Here is a 21,229-nt window from a genome sequence, read left to right as displayed (position 1 = left end):
CACTGACAGGCAGACGACCCTCCGCACAGGCTGCCTTGCTCTTAACCATAACTAGGCCTAGGTTTTCCATGTGAGTCTGCCTGTACAACTTCCAGCATGTCTCTAAAAAGGAAATGGAAAGGAGGAGAATGGAACACTGTATGATTTAGTGATACACACATGGTAGTAGAATTGTTAGGTTTTAAAGGGCAAGGGAAGGATAAACATTATTCCTGGTGTGAGGTGCCTTTGGAGAGAAGCAGTTGGAGAGGATCAGGAAAGAATACAACAGTCTCAGTCACTCTCTGGTTTTCAAGTTGGGTGATGGTTTCCTTGATGCTTTATTATTATGCTTCATTACCTCCATAAATTGCATACATCCTTTTGTATGTATAATTATATAATTTACATTTTAAATCTTAAACCAGCGATTCTTATTCCTTAAGGCTTTTGTTCCTACATGTTGGCCAAAGGTCTAGGACAGATCAGAAATTTCCACTGGTCTAGTCTGAGGCAGAAAAGAGAGAAGGAAGTGGGTTTTATAAAGCCGCATTTGTGCATTATGTCCTCCCTATTTTATTTAGTATTGAGAGGACTTTTAGAAATGCAGTGGTAGAGTTAGAGCATGCAATATGTTGTTTTGTTTTTATTGTCCTTAAAAACAGCAAACAAGAAGCAGATAACCTTGTGTAAGGTGATTACCATTTCAAAAACTGTCTTGACTGGTCCTTGAAATTTAAAAATTCTAGGAATTATTGCCTCAGAGAACACAGCACTGCATTCAGGAGCCACCCACCAAGGCTGATGCTCAGTGAGATTTCACTGACTGCACTTTCACAGAATGCCTCACTCTGATTGAAAAAGCTAATTTAGAGGGAGCAGCCGTCAGCCCTATCTGTAGACTCGTGAATACATTTGGATTACTCAGCAAAGACATACTCCAAGCTCCGAGAACCTGGATTCTCAAATAACAGCCAGTGATGATCATGGCTAACATTGACTGGGCATTGACACCATGGCATTGGCTATTTAGTATAGATTGTCTCACCTAATCTTTAGAAGTGTTATTATTTCCATTTAACTGGTACTGAAATGTTAATATAATTTTAACTCAGCATCATATAGGTAAGAAAAAGAAAAGCTAGAATTCAACACCAGTGTCACAGTTTGACATGTCACCAACACTCTTGACTACGACTTAATTGTGACTACATCTGACCCCATCATCAGTAAGCCAAATGCTAATGGGTATAAAGTAGGTACTGAGGGCTGAATTTGGAACGCAGCCCTCTCCCTTTCTCTCCCATTGATATTTCTTGAACTGTCTGGCATTTGAGGAGTCTTGACTCATATAGCTTGAATTGCTGAGCTCATTAGAAACATTACTGTTTTACCATTGTGGTGTTCAAGTGCATATATAGGCAGTAACCTAATTGTATTTATTTCTTATATCCCTATGAGACATTAGCAAACGCGCTGTGTAAATTCAAACGCAGGCAAAAAAGTGAGGGGAAGGGAGGAGTTCTGAGCAAACTTCATGAGCAGAGTGAGGAAGGTGGTATAGCTTTGAGGCAAGAGGCACAGGAGCAGCTTAGAAGACCAGAGAGTAATGGGATGGGTGGCAATCAGAGTCTCTTGGATGGCACTAAGGAAGCCATGCATTTTTTTCCAAGAAGGATAAAGGAAAAGAAAGTTCAGAGTGCTTCACGATAACATTGTTTTGGTAGAGGAAAAATTGGAAAATCCACATATGAGGCAATGGGTTCTATTTTACGTTCTAATAAAATGAATGCTTTGAACTGTGCTTCTGTTTTCTCATTTTTAGATTCTTTATCTCCTCACATCTTCAAATCTGTGAGCTTTTGCCAAGATTCTTCCTTAGTCGTACATATTGCCTCCCAGCATTGCACAATCGTTATCCTTAAGAGTTGCATGCAATTTATCCCCTTCCTGGCAGGGTTAGACTTCCCTTCTCTCTCCTCCCTCCTCTTGTCCTCCAGTCCCCCTTTCCCTTGTTGTGTTAGTTGCCTATTAATGTGTGACAAGTCACCCAAAACATAGCGGTTTAAAACAACAGCAAGTTACCGTCTCTCACAGTCTTGTGGAATGACCAGGTTCAACTAGGTGGTTCTTCAAGGTCTCTTGTGCAGCTGCAGCCAGGTGGTGGTTGGGGCTGAGTCAGGCAAAGGGCATCCAAGATGGCGTCTTCATAACACTTCTGGTGCCTCAGCTGAGGTGCCTGGGGACAGGCAGGACAGCTTGTGTGTTCTGTCTCTCTCTTCTCCCACCCACCCCCCATCTCTGTTCGCCTCTTCCACCCCTCTGTGTAGCTTTGCTACATGGCTAACTTGGGCTTCCTCACAACATGGAAGTTTCAGAGTAGTCACACTTCTTATATGACAGCTGTCTTTCCTCAGACAAGCATTCCAAGAAGCCTAAGTGGAAGGAAGTTCAAAGCTTATGACCCAGCCTTGGAAGTCATTCAGCACCACTGTTGAAGACTTTCGTTCTGTGGGTCCAAAACAGGTCATAGAGCCAGCCACAGAGCCAGCTTAGAGTCACCGGAGGGAGCAGACCACCCATGGGCACGGATGCTGGGAGGAGTGGTTTACAGGGGATGGCATACCTCTCAAAAGACCAGCTACCACATTTCTCCTTTATTAAAAATGTCTGCCCCTTTCTCTGCTCCTTATAACTGAAATATCTTAAAGTTACTGTCTTACATCTTATTTCTTATATTTTTTCTCAAGGTTTATAGTAAGGAAGTTTATTGAAAGACTTCTTTGAGGAATTCTTTTTTTTTTTTTTTTTTTTTTTTTTTTTGAGACTGAGTCTGGCTCTGTCGCCCAGGCTGGAGTGCGGTGGCCGGATCTCAGCTCACTGCAAGCTCCGCCTCCCGGGTTTACGCCATTCTCCTGCCTCAGCCTCCCGAGTAACTGGGACTACAGGCGCCCGCCACTTCGCCCGGCTAGTTTTTTGTATTTTTTATTAGAGACGGGGTTTCACCGGGTTAGCCAGGATGGTCTCGATCTCCTGACCTCGTGATCCGCCCGTCTCGGCCTCCCAAAGTGCTGGGATTACAGGCTTGAGCCACCGCGCCCAGCCGAGGAATTCTTATACATGCTCTCCAGCAAATTTTAAAATATTATTTTCATTTAGTAATATTACAATTAGGCCTCCAAAAGGCTCTTTGAAGAAAAGCTGTGTGACTGTTTTTAGAAAGTCTCTTTGGAAAATCAGATTTGATTCACTTTTTAACCAACGATGATAACATATCAAACTTAAAAGGCAGATCAGTTTTAGGGAAAAGTGATACACCGTCATGTGTGGGTGTCCTTGGGTGAACTTCCCAACAATATTGCTTTTCATGCGTAGCCACTAATTAGAAAACCTGCTCTCTTGTTGGGGCTAAACTGTGGTTTACTTTTCTGGCTGGACGTCTTTTTGCTTATATTCAAGCTTTTACAGAAGCCAAAGCTTATTCTTTTCTAACCTCAAAATAAAAAAAAGGTCTCGAATCTAAAAAATGTGTTGTGTAATTAATGGCAGTTTCAGAAATTCTTTTTAAAAAATCTTGTACCTATAGATGGCTTAACTTAGCTTCTGCAAATGCCATTGAGGACTTAGATTCTTCTGGGGAGTTACTAGCTTTTCTTTTCTTTCTTTCTTTCCTTTTTTTTTTTTTTTTTCTTAAAGAAGCTAAATCTCCAAAGCTTTTCTCTGGTAATTATGAAAAACAACATGTGTAAGAGAAGGTGGGAAGTTGGAGGTAGCTAATAATTATTTTTTCTACCCACAAACCTTGGGAAAACTCTGCTAAAAGGATTAATTTGCTCATGAGATTTCACTTTGGTTGCCATTAAGGAAAAACGAACAGAACAGCAAGGCAAAAGTGTTCCTGACTCTGGGGAGAAGAGTCAAGGGTTTATGGTGGGAAGCAGAGCACTCCTTTTTTCCTTTTACAGCAATTATAAGTGAGGCATCTGAAGTTTGATATCACGTTTCTCACACAGGACTTTGTATAGACATCTAAAAGCTGACTGAAAAATCATCAATAATTGCAATTTCTCATTTGTCTTCATGCAAGAAAAAGATTTTATTTTAAAAACGTATTTTTTCTAGCTTCATTGTGATGTAATTGACAAATATTGTATGTATTTAAGGGGTACAATGTGATTTGATATACTGATTATACATTAGGAAGTGATTACCACTATCAAGCTAATTAATGTGTTTATCACCTCACAGAGACACGGCTTTATTTTTTTGTGGTGAGAATGTTAAGATCTGCTCTTTTAGAAATTTTAAGTATACAATACAGCATTATTAACTCTTGTCATCATGCCGTACGTTAGGTCTCCAGACTTCACTCGTTATGCATAACTGAACCTTTGTACTATTTGACCCTTTCCCCGGTACTCCTCCCCTCTCCCAGCTGCTGGTAACCTCCGTTCTATTTTCTGCTTCTGTGAGTTCCACTTTTTCAGATTCTGCATATAAGTGAGATCGTGCAGTGATTGTCTTTCTGTGCTTTGCTTATTTCACATCACATAACATCCTCCAGGTTCATCCATGTTGCAAGTGGCAGAATCTCCCTCTTTTTTAAGACCAAATACAAATGCATTTATGCACATACCACATTTTCTTCATTCATCCTTCACTGCACAATAGGTTGATTCCATATGAAAAAACCTTTTAGAGTCTATCCTTTCCCTGCAGTTTTTTCTTTCTTTCAACGTAAACTGTGAGAAAATGGCAGTGGCTCTGTTGGTGATTTCCTTCCACATCTTCGTGGCATCTACATGCAGATTAAATGGGGGTTCCAGCAACTTCTCGGTGTGGAGAGTCCCCCCCGCTCAGAGGCATGAGGCCTTCAGGATCTACCAGTAGGAGGAAGGCATAAACATTCCCACTGAACAAGCAAAATGTGAAGACCCTTTACACTTCAGGCCGAGGCACAATGCTTTGCCTACCCCCATTCCCCACCCTCAGCCATCCCCACCAACATTCAGCTCAGGGCTGTCCCTGGTTATGTTGACTGCTGATGGTGACACGTGAACCAGCCTGAGGAGGGAAGAGTAGCTGGGAGGAAAGGGGGCCAGGAGGGCATAACGGGGCCAGGATGGGCAGACGGGTTCTTCTTCATTGCTTCATTAATTCTCACACCTTTTCCTGTGAAGTCATATTCTTCCCATTTTTGCAGATGAGAAAACTTTTTAAGCCAAGAATTTTCATAACTCTCTCTATGCAAATTCATTCAAATAAGTATACAAGCGGAAGTATTTAAATAAAATCTAAGAATTTTGCTTAATCTCGGGTAGCATGAAGGATTTTCATCTCCTCCTCATGGGCCAACCAGTGATCTGTTCACTAGCCGATCCCCCGAATAAGCTGTGGGTAACTGGTAATCCAGGTGTGAAGTCAAACGGGGAAACTGGTGAGGTGAGCCCGTGGCACTTAGTCAAGTAACAATAGTTGTCACTCTCTCTTGTTTAATCTTATAGTGGAGTACGACAAGGAGTTCTCCCCTCGTCAGCGACACCACAAAGAGTTCAAGTTCAACTTATCCCAGATTCCTGAGGGTGAGGCGGTGACGGCTGCAGAATTCCGCATCTACAAGGACTGTGTTATGGGGAGTTTTAAAAACCAAACTTTTCTTATCAGCATTTATCAAGTCTTACAGGAGCATCAGCACAGGTATGAAGGCTCGAGAAAGCCCCAAAGGTGGGGCTGGCCCCCGTTTCCCACCTTTTGTCATGACAATAACCCCGACTGTGTCTGTGCGGGGTGACTTGGAGCTCAGAGGCAGCGTGTGAGTACGATGAGGTGGGTGTTCTAAATGGGAGTGTTTAGGTGGTGAGATCTTTTGCTATTTGATTCTCCAAATGGCTATCTTTTCCTAAGAAAGCTGGTGAATGTATTTATTATAAGCATCCTTTGTGATCAGATAACTCCATCATTTATTAGGGATAAAATGTTTTCACTATTGTTTAGTCCTCATTTGGAATGACAGGTGAGGGTGGCTAAAGTAAATTCATACATTAAAATCATATGATGCTTGTAAGTGGTAATAATTCCAGTGAATACAGGCTTTGTATTTGTGCACATAAGGTACACATACACACGTGTATCTTTGAATAAGCTTGTGTGTGATGGATTTTTTTTTTATCATTTGGATACAAGGGAGCAATAGACTTTTTCCATGTCTGTATTATTCTTGTTTCCTGAAACAAGGCCAGACCATTTTACAAAAGAACTGCAGTGAAGCATGTGCATGGAGCTGCCTAGCAATACAGAAAAACTTCCATGGAATGATTGCTGGAGGACTGCAAGGGCTGAGGGATGAAGTTTTAGAGTAGTTAGTATAGAAGAAGTCAATACACAGAAGCCAGTGACCTCGAATTTTGCTTAGTATTTAGGGGTCAGTTTAGTAAGTCAGTGAGAATCAAGGCCTTTATGCACAGTAGATTAGGATTACCATGTAGTTCTTAGTGTGTACAAGGTGGAAATTAAGCAGGTGATGTGATGGTCTGGCAATCATATGGCAGCTACAAGGGTAAAAATGAAGGGAAGTGAACATGTAGAGGGAGGGAACTCCACGCTTCCAGACTCCGTAAGGGATTTGTCAGCTTTGGTTTGATAAACCAAGTCTAGGTTCCCGCTCTTGGTCTTATGAGTCTATTGATTTCCCAAGAATTTCCAAAGGCTTAAGAATGACTTTAGTTTTTCCTGAATGTATTGATCTGTGTGTGGGTCTGTCACAAATACACACACTGAACTCATAAGGAACATTAATTTGCCCTGTGAAAGGTTCATTTTCGTTTTGAAAGCACTGCCAGCATCCAACCCTTGCGCATATTTCAATCTGTAATGGGGAAACACGGGAGGAAAGACAGATGCCACGCTTTGGGACATTTCACGGTGTGAACGTACATGCTGCTGGTTATAGGTAATTTATAGCTAGGACAGCTGAATAATGAGTAAAATATAGCCATTGTGGTATCTTTATAATGGGCCACAATTTTGGAATGAAAGGGAAGTCTTCTGATATCTGATTCTCACTCCTAAATAAAAGTATATTCAGTGGCTATACTACTGAAGGCCTCTGTTGAAAAGTACATTTTTTTGTTGCTAGATTTTTGTCTGTTAATACTTCAGAGATCATTGGAATTCACTGACTCTTTGGAACTGTTTTAGCCATTGATTTTCAATCTGCCTAATTATTTATTCCATTATATTTCTCTGGTTAGAATAACCTACTAGCATCTTTTTGGGTCAGAAATATATTAGGAATACATGTTTTTCTCCGTCCTGCAGGAAAACCTTTATGGTGAAAACCTTAGGCTGGGAGTTAAGTGACTATGGCATTTAAAAAAATTGTTATTTGTTTTAAAAAAGAGAGAGAGAAAGTTAGCAGAACATTTGTAAGGTTTATACTGAACTCCAGCCAAAAAAGAACAGCTGCCCTGTGCTTAGGATGGTGGTGTCATACTTCCTTGAGGCCAGCAGTGAGTTTGGAAAATAAAACCCTGAATGGTCCCAACCTTGGATGACTCTTTATCAAAGCAGAGGATTGTCATTTCTTTGCCTTCTAGGATGGGAGCATTTGGCACCTGTGTGTGTTGTTGTTGTGCATAGGAGAGGGGAAATTCTGGGAGAATTGGGAGAGTTTCATGCTTTTGAAGGGCTCTAGTTTGGCCAGGAAGAGATTTTCTTTTCTTATCTGTGGGCCAGGAGCCCAGGCCTCCTGCCGCCTCCTAGCGATCTTCCAGAGACTTCCAGATTCAGCTGCAGGACTCCTTCGGGGGAAGGTTTGATCTCCCCATCTGTACCGTCTTGGGGTGTCTTGGCTGAAAACAATTCTCCAGGCTTGTGAAGAAACATATTTGTCCAATCTGTGTTTAAGTGAAATTTGTAGTAGTTGATGGATTAACTCCATTTAACAAGTGTTTGTGTTGCAAAATAGTTGGCCTCCTTGAAAAAGAAAAAACAGTCGGGGTTTTAAATGCTGAGTCACACACTCAGCTGGGGTGGCAGAAGTTACGTGTCGGGCCTTCTGATATTAAAGGCAGTTACGAAGCCTGACCCAGGGAGGGTCAGGGAAGATTCTTGCAAGATGGGCTTTTGCTGTGAACTCTGCACAAACATGTTCCTTTGACTGAAAAGAAATCACTGGACCAAGTAAGTTTAAAAAGAAAAAAAAGGTGGATACTTGAATAGACGGTGCTTTTAGTAAGAACAAGTAAACACTTGATACTTCACTCAAAAGTTGAGAATAAGCCCTTAGATGGAGTCTAAGTCATGGACGATTTGAAGCAACTCATAGATTAGAATGGAATCAGCAACCTAATAGTGAAACAGTTTTTGCAAAAATTGTAGTGGCAACGGGAATCTGACTTAACTGACTCCATGTTGCTTCTACTTGGCTAAACTGCTCTTGATCATTCTTGTGCAGAGGCCATAGTGGTCCTTTCCTGGAATGGATCCCCTCCATGTTTAAAAATTGAAACTGTATTTGTAAAGAGGTCACAAGGTTAGAATTATGGTAGGGGGTTGGGCTTTGCTAAAGAATAGGCAGAGTTAAACAGTGACCTGCCATTGACTAGCTTGCTTGTCCATAAGTTGCTGACTGCCCCAGAATCATGTAACTGGGGCTCACAAAGTGTGTAACTTCCCCAACTACACCTATAGATAACATCACTATTGTGAAATCTAAAGAACTGGTCTTCGAGGTATTTTTCAGATTTAGTGTTTTAGCAGTCCACGAGATGCCACCTGGTCCCGAGATTCCTTCCCAGGAACTGACTCAGCTGTGTGAAGACAGTTTTAGACACCGCTGTGATTTCATCCTCGGTCAATCAGTGATTTCAGTTCCCCAGCTCCCTGCCTGCCAAAGTACCCTAAAAAACCCTAGCCTCCAAATTCTTGGGGAGGCGTATTTGAGAAATACCTCCTGTCCTACTAGTTGGCTGGCCCTATGATTATTAACCGCTCTTTGCTGTAATACCTGCTGTTTTCAATGCATTGGCTTTTCTAGGCAGCGGGCAAGAAGAACCCATCAGGCTGCAACAGTACTCTGCATCTTTAAGCTTGAGTAGCACAGGATGCCTTTGTGCTGTTTTTATTTTTAGAAGTTTACTCCATGGTACTGCATAGTGGTTAAAAGATGACTTTGGTGTTAAAATTTGGTGTTATAAATCATTGTGTCCTTGTGATGATGCAGGTGAAAAATTGCATTTATATAGTAGTTATAGTTTGGAAAAGGCCTTCTCTTACGTTTTCTCATTAGGGTTTTACCATGACCCGATCAGATAGACAGGGCAGGCATGTTATCTTTGAGAGAACAAAGTATGGCACATATGAATTTTGCCAAGACCAAATAATTCCTAAACTGTTGTCTGCTGTGCTTCCTAAAAGTCACTTCGATGATGTGGGTACATTCTCAAGATAAAGATGAAGTACTGGAAAGAGGTAAGCAACCTCCTTATGACACATCCTAACACCTCCATTTCCTTAGGTTTGAAGCAGACATCCCAAGGACGCTTCTGTTTGAATGGCAAATGAGAGAGTTTCATAGGTAGTGAAGATCTGTGTCTGTTAGAATTCAGACTCTGGTACTTGGATGTCTAAGGCCTTCCCACAGAAAACCTTGTTGATCTCTTGATCAACCACTGGTCTATTAACAGCTTTTCTAGAGGAGGGAGTAGAGGGGAAGAAAGACTGGAATAAATTTACACAAAAGTATGATATATTTGTCAGTTTACTTCTTTACTATTTTTTCTGTATTGCATACTTACTAAGCTGACTTCACACCGGGAGTATAGACTGCTCTGAATAACTTCTGACCTTTCATAGTCACGCACGGTAGCATCATGAGTACATGCTTTTCACAACATGCACTCATGACCTTCATTCTGTAGCACCTTTATATTAATAGTGACATTTTGAGGTCTTTAGAGAATATCATTTTCTTCTACATTTTTTATTTGGTTAAAGGCATACTTTTACTGTTGTAATTGAATTTTGTATACCTAGAAGTCAAAGAGCATCTCTTGAAAGCCAACCAGAAATTGTAACAGACACGTTCAATATCTGAATCATGGTCCTGTTTGATCCGTGAATCGGCCACACTCATCTCTGCTAGTTTTGAAATTCCGCGTTCTGCTCTCTGTGTTTTGGCATTTGTGTTGCTTGGCAGTGATGATCTATCTTCTGTGCGTATGATAACTTTTCTTCTCCATGGTCTATCATGGTACAGTCTTTTGGGAGACATTTGAAGAATTACCAAATTTAAAATTTATGTTCCATTTAAGCAATATTCCAACTTACTCCTCTGTGTAGAAATAGGTAAGGATGTTTTTTGTCATTTGATTTTAGAGTTTGGTTTATATGTTCATCTTAACTTCAGAATCCTTAGGATCTGAAGAAATGCATCTTAAAATCAAGGAGGGAAATGCTGCTCTATAGTTGGTTTTCATGTTTTTAATACATTTTTATTGAAGTTAAAGCTACATATAAAATTTACCATCTTTACCATTTTTAAGTGTATAGTTCAGTGGTAATAAATTTATATTCTTTTCTTCCCCCTTCATCCCTCCCTCCTCACTAAAACAGGAAGATTTCCTCAGGCCAGCACAGAAGGTTGCTGCTGGAGTCTCCAGGAACAATCCCCGACTGAATTATTGCTTTAATTTTTGACAGAATTCACAAAATTTTACCTATTTTACAGATAGAATATAATTGTCCCAGGAGAGAAAAGAGTAAAAATACATTTTCCAGAATTTTTAGTTTGATACCGCACTCTGAACCATTCACAGAGATTGGGAACACAGGAATAAGCAGGGGAATGAAGATGAGTTCACATTTGCACGTTTGAGTCATGGTGTGAGTACCCGAGATGATGTGGGATGTAGAAGTTTTGAGCTCAGCAGAATGAGCTAAACTACGGTAGGAGATTTTTGAGACTATAGGTGAGCCACTGAAGTAGATTACATAGACCAGATGTGTAAGAATAGAAAACCTAATTGACCCTGTACCATTTATTGAAAATACTATCTTTTTCTCATGTAGTTTAGTGGCACCTTTCTCATAAATTAGGTGACTGTATATGTGTGAGTCTGTTTTTTGGATCTTTATTCTGTTCCATGGGTTAATTTTTCTCTTCAATACTCCACTGTTTCAATTCCTTCAGTTTTACAATAAGGTTTGATATCTGATGTGTAACCTCAAAATTGTTCTTGAGACTTTCTTGGCTGTTAATGGCCCTTCACATTCCCATATAAATTTTAAAATCAGTTTGTTTCCACAAAAAATAAAAACAAAAAACTTGCTGGGCTTCTGATTGGAATTGCATTAAATCTAGAGATCAATTTGGGGAGGGTTTACATCTCACCAATAATGAGTGTTTCAATTCAAGAATGTGGTATTTACTCAGGCCTTCTTTAATAACTCTCAATATTATAGTTTTTGTATGTCTTGAACATTTTTATTAGATTAATTTTAGGTATTGAAGTTTCTGATGCTATTATAAATGGTATTATTAGTTTTTTTTAAAATTCAGTGCCTAATTGGTTTTTGCTCACATATAGCATACCATTGATTTTTGTTTGCATCCAGAAACCTTGCAAATTTACATGTTAATTCAAAGAGTTTTTCTGCATGGCCTTTTGGAATTTCTGTGAATATAATCTATAAATATTTTATTTTTTCCTTTTCAATTCTATTTTTTATTTCTCTTTTTCTTGTTTTATTGTGCTGGCTAGGATGTCCAGTACAATGTTGAAATTGTTCAGATTGGCCGGGCGCGGTGGCTCAAGCCTGTAATCCCAGCACTTTGGGAGGCCGAGACGGGCGGATCACGAGGTCAGGAGATCCTGGCTAACACGGTGAAACCCCGCCTCTACTAAAAAATACAAAAAACTAGCCGGGCAAGGTGGCGGGCGCCTGTAGTCCCAGCTACTCGGGAGGCTGAGGTAGGAGAATGGCATAAACCCGGGAGGCGGAGCTTGCAGTGAGCTGAGATCCGGCCACTGCACTCCAGCCTGGGCGACAGAGCGAGACTCCGTCTCAAAAAAAAAAAAAAAAAAAAAGAAATTGTTCAGATTTCTGTCAGATATTTTAATCTCAGGGCATTTCATCATTAAGAATGATGATTACTCTAAATATTTTTGTAGATAACTCTTTAGTAGATAAAGGAAATTCTTCTCTTTCTAGTTTTCTAAGAGTTTTTTAAAATTAGGAATGGGCGTGGATTTATCAAATGTATTTTTCTGAATTTTGGGACAATCATGATTTTTCTCCTTTATAATGTTATGTGTCTGCCATATTAAATGACTTTAAATGTTAAACTAACCTCACATCCCTGGAGTAAGTTCAGCTTGTGATTTATCATTCTTTTTATATAAGGCTGGATTCAAAGACCATATCTGATAACTTTGCTATCTGGATCACCTATGGGTCTATTTCCATTATCTGTTTTTTCCCTTAATTTTTCCTTATTTGGTTTTATTTCCTGGCGAGCCTGCTAATTTTCCATTTATGAAATTCTGGACATTATTTAGGAAAAAAAGTTCTAGATGCTGTTCTCTCCTTCCAGACTAGATTCAATGTTCTTCTGTAAGGCAGACAAAATATGGTCAAATCACCTTTTTCTTTTTGTTCCAGTTTAGGCAGGGTTTAAGGATGTATTAAGGCTTATCTGTTTCTGGTTGTCCCTTTCTCCTAGAGTTTATCCCTTTCAGCTAAAAGTCTCAGATGCTGGGCACAGTGGCTCACATCTATAAATTCAGCACTTTGAGAGGCCGAGGTAGGAGGATTGCCTGAGCCTAGGAGTTCAAGACTGGCCTGGGAAACCTAAGGAGACCCTGTCTCTACAAAAAAAAAAAAAAAAAAAATTAGCCAGGCATGGTGGCTCGTACCTTTAATCCCAGCTACTCAGGAGGCTAAGGTGGGAGGATTTGTTGAGCCTTGGAGGTCAAGGCTGCAGTGAGCTATGATTGCACCACTGCACTCCATCCTGGGCGACAAAGCAAGAACTTGTCTCAAAACATTTTTTTAATTTTAAAAATCTTTAAAAAAAAAACAAACAAAAAAACCCATAAAAGTCTGTAATGTTTACAAGAGCCCCCCTTCCTTGGTGGACTCTGCACTCGATTTTTTAGCTCCTCAGCACTGTGAGATTGCCAAACCCTCTGCTTTGCTTTTGAGCCTCTAAACAGTTTCTTTCTGCTTGTTTTCTCAACTCCTCATCCCATATAAACACAGCTTAGTATCTGGCAAATACCTCAGATGGAAATGTTGGAGTTCAAGGAGGCCAGGACTTGAAGAGCCAAAGTCCTAGAGGAAAGGGACTACATCGAAGTGAACCAAACTTCTATGAGCTCACTTTTATGAGCCCATTTCCATGCAACCCCTTTTTTTTCTGAGACTTGAGCTCTTCTCACACACTAGCTGACTTGAGTTTTGATTTTCTCCCCAGCCAGTGATATTGCATAAAGCTCTAAGCCGTTACCACTTGCTGGTTGATGTCTGTGCCTCATACTAGAATTATCAAATGCCCTGAAAGGAAAAGGCAGCGGCAAACACAAGGCTCACCTTAATGCATTTCCTTTCTCCCTGAGGTCTTGAACCATCGAGTGTTACCTTGCTTGGTTGCTCTAAGAGAACTTCAAACAAGTTTGTTTTTAAGTTAATTCAGTTTTTTTAGTGGGAATGTTAGTTTGATACATCATGACCAGAAGCTTAAGTCTTTGAAGTATAGTATGTTTTATCATTTTCATTTGGAAATCTTTTTAATGAATCCTAACAAATGTTGACATTTGGTTCAGTAATGAAATGGCATAGACCTAGAAACAAGATCTGAACCCAGTAGTTGATCCAGTGCCAGGATGGCGGAGAGTAGTTTCTTTAGAAAAGCATTACCTATGGACTGATTGCTCTGTAAAATCTGTTGGATTTTCAGTGTTGCCTGCTGAAATGAAGACAAAAGTTCACCCTTTTTAGATACCTGAGATGGGTTTCTTTTTTGAAGAGAAGGGCAAATTTGAGAAAGCCAAGATGGGAGAACACTATTATAGTTTGGGCAGAAGAAAACCAAAGCCTTTTATCCCTGTGCCCAGCCACACCTTTTTCTCTTTCTGTCTCTGGCTTTCACAGGTATGATCCTTAGGGACTCCTGAAATCTTACTGCTGACCTGATCATCTCCGGCTCCCTCTGTGTGGGCCTCAGGCAAGCAGTGAGCTTTTCAGTATTTGTTCCTTTGCCCCTGAAAAGGATAATACAAGTGACCCATGGTTCAGGTTATGTAACTGGTTAGTTTCATCTTCCTAGTCAAGGGCATATGCCTTATACCTAGAACAGTCTACTTGGGAAAAAAAAAAAAAAAGACAGTTCAAGGAGCTATCAGACCTTCTTGTTCCTCAGCCTATGTTCTGTTCTTCGTAAGGCACAGGGTAGAAGAGAATGTTATGGAGAGGAATTAAAGTTATAAAGAATCATATACACTCAATGCTAAAACATTTTATGCTGGCGGGGAGAGGCAGTGGGTGGTGGGCAGGAGATGCTGTTCTTTGGAAACTGCTTATCTACTTGGTAAACGTGAAGAGAAAAGAAAATGGATTTTTATTTTGGAAACTATGCCTTATATTTATCATTCATGTCCAGAAACAGATCGCTTTGGTTACGTACGTCTCCATACTATGTTGTCCAGCTTTGTGGGAGGCAGGCCATGCCAGTGGTTAAGATTACTTTGTAACCCCATAAATAGGTACATCTACTATGTACTCATAAAAACTAAAAATAAAAAACGTTTGTAAAAGATTACTTTGTAATCTTTTAAAACATCTTTTAAAAAAAAATCAGTAGCACTTTTACTATTTCATTTCTCCACCTTGGACAGGAATGTGGAAATGTTGGTGATGAGAACTAAAACATGTAAGATTTGCATGTCACATGTTTAAAAAGTAGTGGGGGCTGGGCGCAGTGGCTTATGCCTGTGATCCCAGCACTTGGGGAGGCCAAGGCAAGCAGGTCATTTGAGGTCAGAGGCTTAAGACCAGCCTGACCAACATGGAGAACCCCCGTCTCTACTAAAATACAAAACTGAGTCAGGTGTGGTGTCATGCACCTGTAATCTCAGCTACTTAGGAGGCTGAGGCAGGAGAATCACTTGAACCCAAGAGGCAGAAGTTGTAGTGAGCCAAGATCACGCCACTGCACTCCAGCCTGGGTGAAAGAGCAAGACTCCCTCTCAAAAATAAATAAATAAACTAAATAAAAATAACAGGTGGCAAACTCCACACTTGATCACTAGTGAAGGTTAGAGTATACCCCAGTGTATGGAAGCATTGTTGTGTTTATGTGGCCAAAGAGAACACACTGGGTAGCCGTGAATTTGTATAAAGTTACCATCCTCTTTCCCGCTCTTCCCCTGCCTTGGGCACATAGAACCAAGACTTCTAATAACACTGATACTTTGGACTCGATCTTACCTGCAGTTCTGCTTATTAGCCTAATTCGATGACTCCCTGAGCATTAAGCCAATCCATAAGACACACTGACTTGTGGAGCAGCCTACATTTGGTTTGCACTGTTTTGGGGAGAGGAGCAAGAAATGTTGAGGGCAGATAGCTTTCAACCCTAAGTTCACAAAAACAGGCACAGGTAATACTGCTCATATTTCATGGAGAGGTAGTCTGGCTTTAGGTCCTGGGCTCACAAAGTGTGGTTCTTAGACCAGCAGCATCAGCATCACGTAGGAACCTGTTAGAAATGCAGATTCTCAGGCCTCTCCCCAAGCTTCCTGAGTCAGAAGCCCCAGGGGTAAGGGGCAGCAATCTGTGTGTTAAGCCTCCCAGAGGATTCTGATGCAGGCTACACTTGAGAACTGCTGGTAAAAGAGCACGTACAACACGTGAGCCAAACTGCCTGGGTTCAAATTCCAGCTCTGCACTTGCTGGCTGTGTGACCACATGCAAGCCGCTTAATCTCGCTCTCTTTTTTTTTTTTTTTTTTTTTGAGATGAGTTGTGCTCTGTCACTCAGGCTGGAGTGCAGTGGCACAATCTCAGCTCACTGCAACCTGCACCCCCCAGGTTCAAGAGATCCTCCCACCTCAGCTGATGCCCAGCTAATTTTTTTATTTTTTGTAGAGACAGGGTTTTGCCATGTTGCCCAGGTTGGCCTCGAACCCCTGGGCTCAAGTGATCTGCCTGCCTCAGCCTCCCAAAGTGCTGGGATTACAGTTGTGAGCCACCATGCCCTGCCCACTTAATCTCTTTGTGCCTCAGTTTCTTCATCTATAAACCTGTAACAGCATTAATAGTATTTACCTCTTAAGATTGTTGTGAGGCATTAATATATGTAAGAGCACTTAGAACAGTCACATAGTAAACACCACGTTAAGGTTTGCTATGTTAATATTCTGACAGCAATGTGATTTATATTGGTTTGTTAAAGATGAAATAGCCCCTACAGAATCAAGGTGCATTTGATATTTGAAACATCTCTTCATATCATGCTAGCCATTGAGTGAAAATTGAATAATATCAAAGACTGTAAAAAAATGCAAGGGTAACCAAATAATAATAATGTTCATTCATCTTCATTACTCAAATGTGTATGTGTACATGTATGCAGCAGTTTGCTCCTGTTTGTAGTACTCTATTTTCAAACACATGATGCCTTTTCTATCTTTCTAATGGTAAAAGTTTAAACATAATCTATACTGTACCTTATGTAAGGAAAAAGTAAAAAGCATGAGCTTGACTCTTTAATTTTCTAAAATGAAAATGGATTTTTTTTACTTTCATTCTATTTGAAAATTGAATTTTTCTTATTGCAGAAAGTCGGTTCCTCTGTGTCTGAAAGTTGTTTTGCATTTTAATTTAACATCAAGTCCAGATGCACAAATGCAAAGGAATGTGTTACGAAGAAATAAAGAACAAGACCACAGAGTCACCTTATTGAGTATTTTGTAAATCTGCTCATTTTGAATATATAAATGCCACTTTATCAAAAGCATTTTTCTAGCAAAATGGTTAGTAGTAAACAGTGTTGTACTTTGACCCGGACATTGTGACCTGATGGGTGTGTGGTTTGTCAAGAAAGGGTCAAAGCCTATCCACCAGGAGCTCAGGCACCTCCTGCCCTTCTCCGAGGGCAAAGGAGAGAAAGGCCTGCTGTGTGTTGGCAATGGTGCTCTCGGTCTGTCGGCCCGGTGGTGTATCACTGATGTGGGCATGCGCCTTGGAGGCGTATCACTGATGTGGGCATGCGCCTTGGAGGCGTATCACTGATGTGGGCATGCGCCTTGGAGGCGTATCACTGATGTGGGCATGCGCCTTGGAGGCTGTGTGATGGGAGGGATACGCAGGGATAAATCTTGCCCACAAACACCAATTCTACAAGCCTTTGTGAGTGGCTTTCTCATTCATCAACTCTAATGCCAGGGTGAATTTTTGAAATTTTCCAGAAATCTCTTATTAGCTGTATTAATTTGTTAAGAACCTCATTTGCCTGGGATGACCACAATATGAGGAATATCATGCTCTAAGGTTGGAATAACATTGAGAAGAATAACACTGTTACATCCTTGAAGATCGGAAGCGTATTCATCATGCAAATATAGGGTCTGAGTTAGTTGAGAACAAAAGAGCTAATAACTGCATTCAAAATTATCTTCCCTTGTTTCAAGATTTTCTTTCATGGTTTGCCAACTTGAGAGGATGCCACCTCAAAAGGAAGGTCCAAATAATCTAGGCATGGTGATGATTTTGGCCAGTCTCCAGGATTCTTTATTAGTGACACACATTTTAGGTGAGAACATCTCTTCTCAACTCTGCCGAAGTGAGATTTAGAAGGGAAAGCTTGTTTGTCACGTGGCAGACTCAGATGCATCTTCTTCGAGGCTACACTTTTACAGTCCGCAGACTCGGAAGGCCATGTATCCCTGAGGCAATGTTAGTAGATGCGGGTCAGACCAGAACTGTTTTAGTGATTTGCCATCAATAGCATCTCTTCAATATCTGAGTTGTTGGAAGCTTTGAGGGTGAGCCCATGAAGTTATGTCTTAAAGCTTCATTCCTTTTTCAAGTTCCTCTCCCTGGTGATGTGAGCACGTTAGTGATGTTCTCATGCTGGACACAGCATTCTGCTTGGAAGGAGCAGGGCAAGGTTGGGGGGGGGTCACTGGGGCTCCACCCCAATGCCACCATCTGCAACCGACACCAGCCATCTTGGGCACCTTCCTGCACGCACCTCTCATACCTACCTGACCCTGATGGAGGAGGCCTACTGGTGATTGATTGATTGATTGATTGACCAGGCTGGAGTGCAGAGGTGTGATCATGGCTCACTGCAGCCTCCACTTCCCCGGACTCAGGTGACCCTCTCGCCTCAGCTTCCCAAGTAGTTGAGACTACAGGAGTGCACTACCATGCCTGGCAAAGTTTTGTATTTTTTTGTAGAGGAAGGGTTTCACCATGTTGCCCAGGCTGGTCTCAAATTCCTGGCCTCCAGCAGTCCTCCCGCCTCAGCCTCCCAAAGTTCTAGTATTATAGGCATGAGCCACTACACCCAGCCTTCCCAACTGGTGATTTTTAACCTGTGCCTGTCCTGTGTATCTTATTGTATTTTCTGTATCCAGCTGACTTTAGCATTTGTATGCGGTAGATTTTGGTCCCTTACTTTATTCTGAGCCCTTGGACAGTACTTTCAGCCTCTGCCCTGTCTGCTTCATGACTCTACCTTTTAGATATGTGACGGCTAAGGGCCTGGGCTCTGATGAAATTCCATTTGCCCCATGTAACAGCCATGTGAGCTTGAGAGCTTCCCTGGGGCTCAGCTGTACAAGAGGCATCATAGGTCCTGCCTTTTCTGGCTGTCCTGAGGAATAAAGGCTGTTGACACAGTCAATACTCCCTGTTCCTCTATCCCACTTGGCCCAGTTATCTTAAGTCCATGCTCTGCCTCACTCCCCTTCCAAAGGCCCCGAGCTTTCTAGATCTAAACATTGAAGTCCAAGCCTTCCTCACTGCCATAGACCCCAGAGAGTTTTTGTCTTTCAAGGCTCAGCCACTAGACTGCACTTGTTGACCTCACAGGCCTCTTAAGCAGTGAGAACAGGCAGTGTTCTCATTGTATGATTAGAAAAAGTGTGCCACAGAACAGCGCAAACTCATGGGGCCCCAAAGTGACTCGGTAGCAGAGTCGGGATGGAAACTGGTCTCCCCACATCCAAGAATCCACACTGACTGCAATTGCTTTGTGTCATGACGGGTCATCCTCATCTTCTGCCTTTGCACCAGGTTTAACTTTTGATTCATGTTCTCCCTCTTTAATTCATTCCATCTCTTTCTGCCCTTCTCTGTCTTCCTCCTCCTCCTTGGATGATGTGCATCTGTCGCATTCCCCACTTTCTCTTGGACAAGGCTGCCATTTTCTTTATCTCAAACCCTGATCTTTAAAAATAAAAGCTCATTCTGCCAGCTGTGCTACCCTCACACTTTGAACTGTATTTCTCTGTATCCTCATTATAAGTCTTTACAATGTAGGTGCCTAATCTAGTCGTCAGAGGTAACTCGGCATGTGCTCATGGGCCCTGCCTTGAAGGCACCCTTACCCCCGAGGTTCCTACTGGGTCTTGGCGCTGGAGAGTGCCAGCCACATTCTGCCCATGACACCTGTGTGTGCTGTGCTTCCTCTGGGGCTGGGGCTGCTTTCCCACAGTGCTGTCTGTGTTATTGCTGGATAAGGGTCTTCTGTGACCTTCCAGAACAGAATTGATGTCCTCTTACATCTGAACTTCAAAGCCTTGGCCTTCCAATCTCTGCTTGCTGTTTTCCATGGACACCGCCGCCCCCCCCCCATCTCCCTGCTAACAGTTGTTACCTCAGTGATGGGGGGTAATTTGTCAACAGGGGGTGTGACGCATCCACATAGGAGGGAGCTTTCAACCGGGCAGGCCAGAATGTGGCCTCCCGCAGACTCTGTTAAGCAGCTGAGTAAACGACTTTTAGCTGTGCCTACTGTTTATACTTGGAAAAGACGTCAGTAGAGTTCCCTTCTCACTCTAAGTGGCCATGGAGGCAGGAGAAACTGTTTGCTCCTCCTCTGAGAAATCTAACCATTTGAACTTGATGTTTCAGTGGCCTCATAAGTATCTGATGGATTAGAGATGAAGTTCATTCATTCATCACAGGCTGTCTTTGGTAATCACCTCAATGAGACAGTATGTTATTATGGAAAGCTCTTTGAATCCAAAACTAAGTCCTGTTTTTTCACTTACTAGCTTGAGATCTTGACCACATGATGGTAGCCTCGTGGCTGAGTCTCAGGTTCCCCAGCTGTAAGGTGGAGACAGTGACACTTTGCCTAGCTTTTAGGATTGGTGTAAGGACCAAGCAAAGAGAAGCAGATGAAAGCATTTTGTAACTTACGTAAATGTATACTCATCTTAAACTTAGTATTTAATTTTAGTCATTTTTCTATCTCTAAGATATTGCAGCAAAATATTTCCAATACCAGGAGCTTTGAGTCTTTCCATGGCCAAAATATAGCCCTCCCTGTCATGGGAGTCCCAGGCCATCTCATTCTAGTGGCCGTGGGATGGATACACAGATTCAGGTTGTCCCTAAAACACACAAAAATGACCGTCCCTGGCACTGACCTATCAAAAACCACGGGTGAACGGAAGGAGACCCTCACGCCATCATCCCACAGCCCCTGGATTATGTTAGTTTAAAACTGTGAGAAATGTCATAGTCTTCCCTGAGGAGCCTGATGGAAGGAATGGATTCTATGACTTCGCCTCAAAGAATCCCAGCCGTAGCTCACAGCGGTGCTGGAATGAACTTTATCATCACTCAGCATCCACCCCCAGCTACACCGTCCATATGGGGAAGGACTGGATACTCACTGCAGACCATAAGAGGCCTTAATTAAAATAGTAGATGATTACTTAGGCATGTGATGTGACTTCTTGTTTCTCCTTATTTCACAGGAACAAACGTGAAGATTTTCAGTCCCAATTTCAAAAAAAGAAAAAATGAGCAAAGCCCAATTTGTAAATGCTCATATGGATCCTGATTTTTATCTTTTATTAATCCTGTTTCTTGCTGTCTCCTACTTTCCCTGCTTTTAGAGCTTATTAGCCATAAAGTAAGCTAGTCACTAATAAATAGTATCATAAATGTTTAAAATACAGTAGAAGTAGGAAAATTTAAATGCCACTGCACTATAGCCTAGGTGACAA

At 41.5% G+C, this 21,229-nt stretch overlaps 1 protein-coding gene across 1 annotated transcript in view; it reads left to right on the top strand.

The window, feature by feature from the left end:
- The window catches only part of BMP6 (bone morphogenetic protein 6), a 158,529-nt gene that overhangs the window by 116,835 nt on the left and 20,465 nt on the right, over nucleotides 1-21,229 (top strand). The window contains exon 2 of the mRNA XM_015449914.4: nucleotides 5,484-5,676. Within this exon, the coding sequence (XP_015305400.3) occupies nucleotides 5,484-5,676 (193 nt within the window). The remainder of the gene's footprint in view (nucleotides 1-5,483; nucleotides 5,677-21,229) is intronic.

Source organism: Macaca fascicularis, chromosome 4 (assembly GCF_037993035.2).
Source record: "Macaca fascicularis isolate 582-1 chromosome 4, T2T-MFA8v1.1".
In the NCBI taxonomy this organism is placed as follows: Eukaryota; Metazoa; Chordata; class Mammalia; order Primates; family Cercopithecidae; genus Macaca; species Macaca fascicularis.
This window is presented reverse-complemented; position numbering and strand designations above follow the sequence as displayed.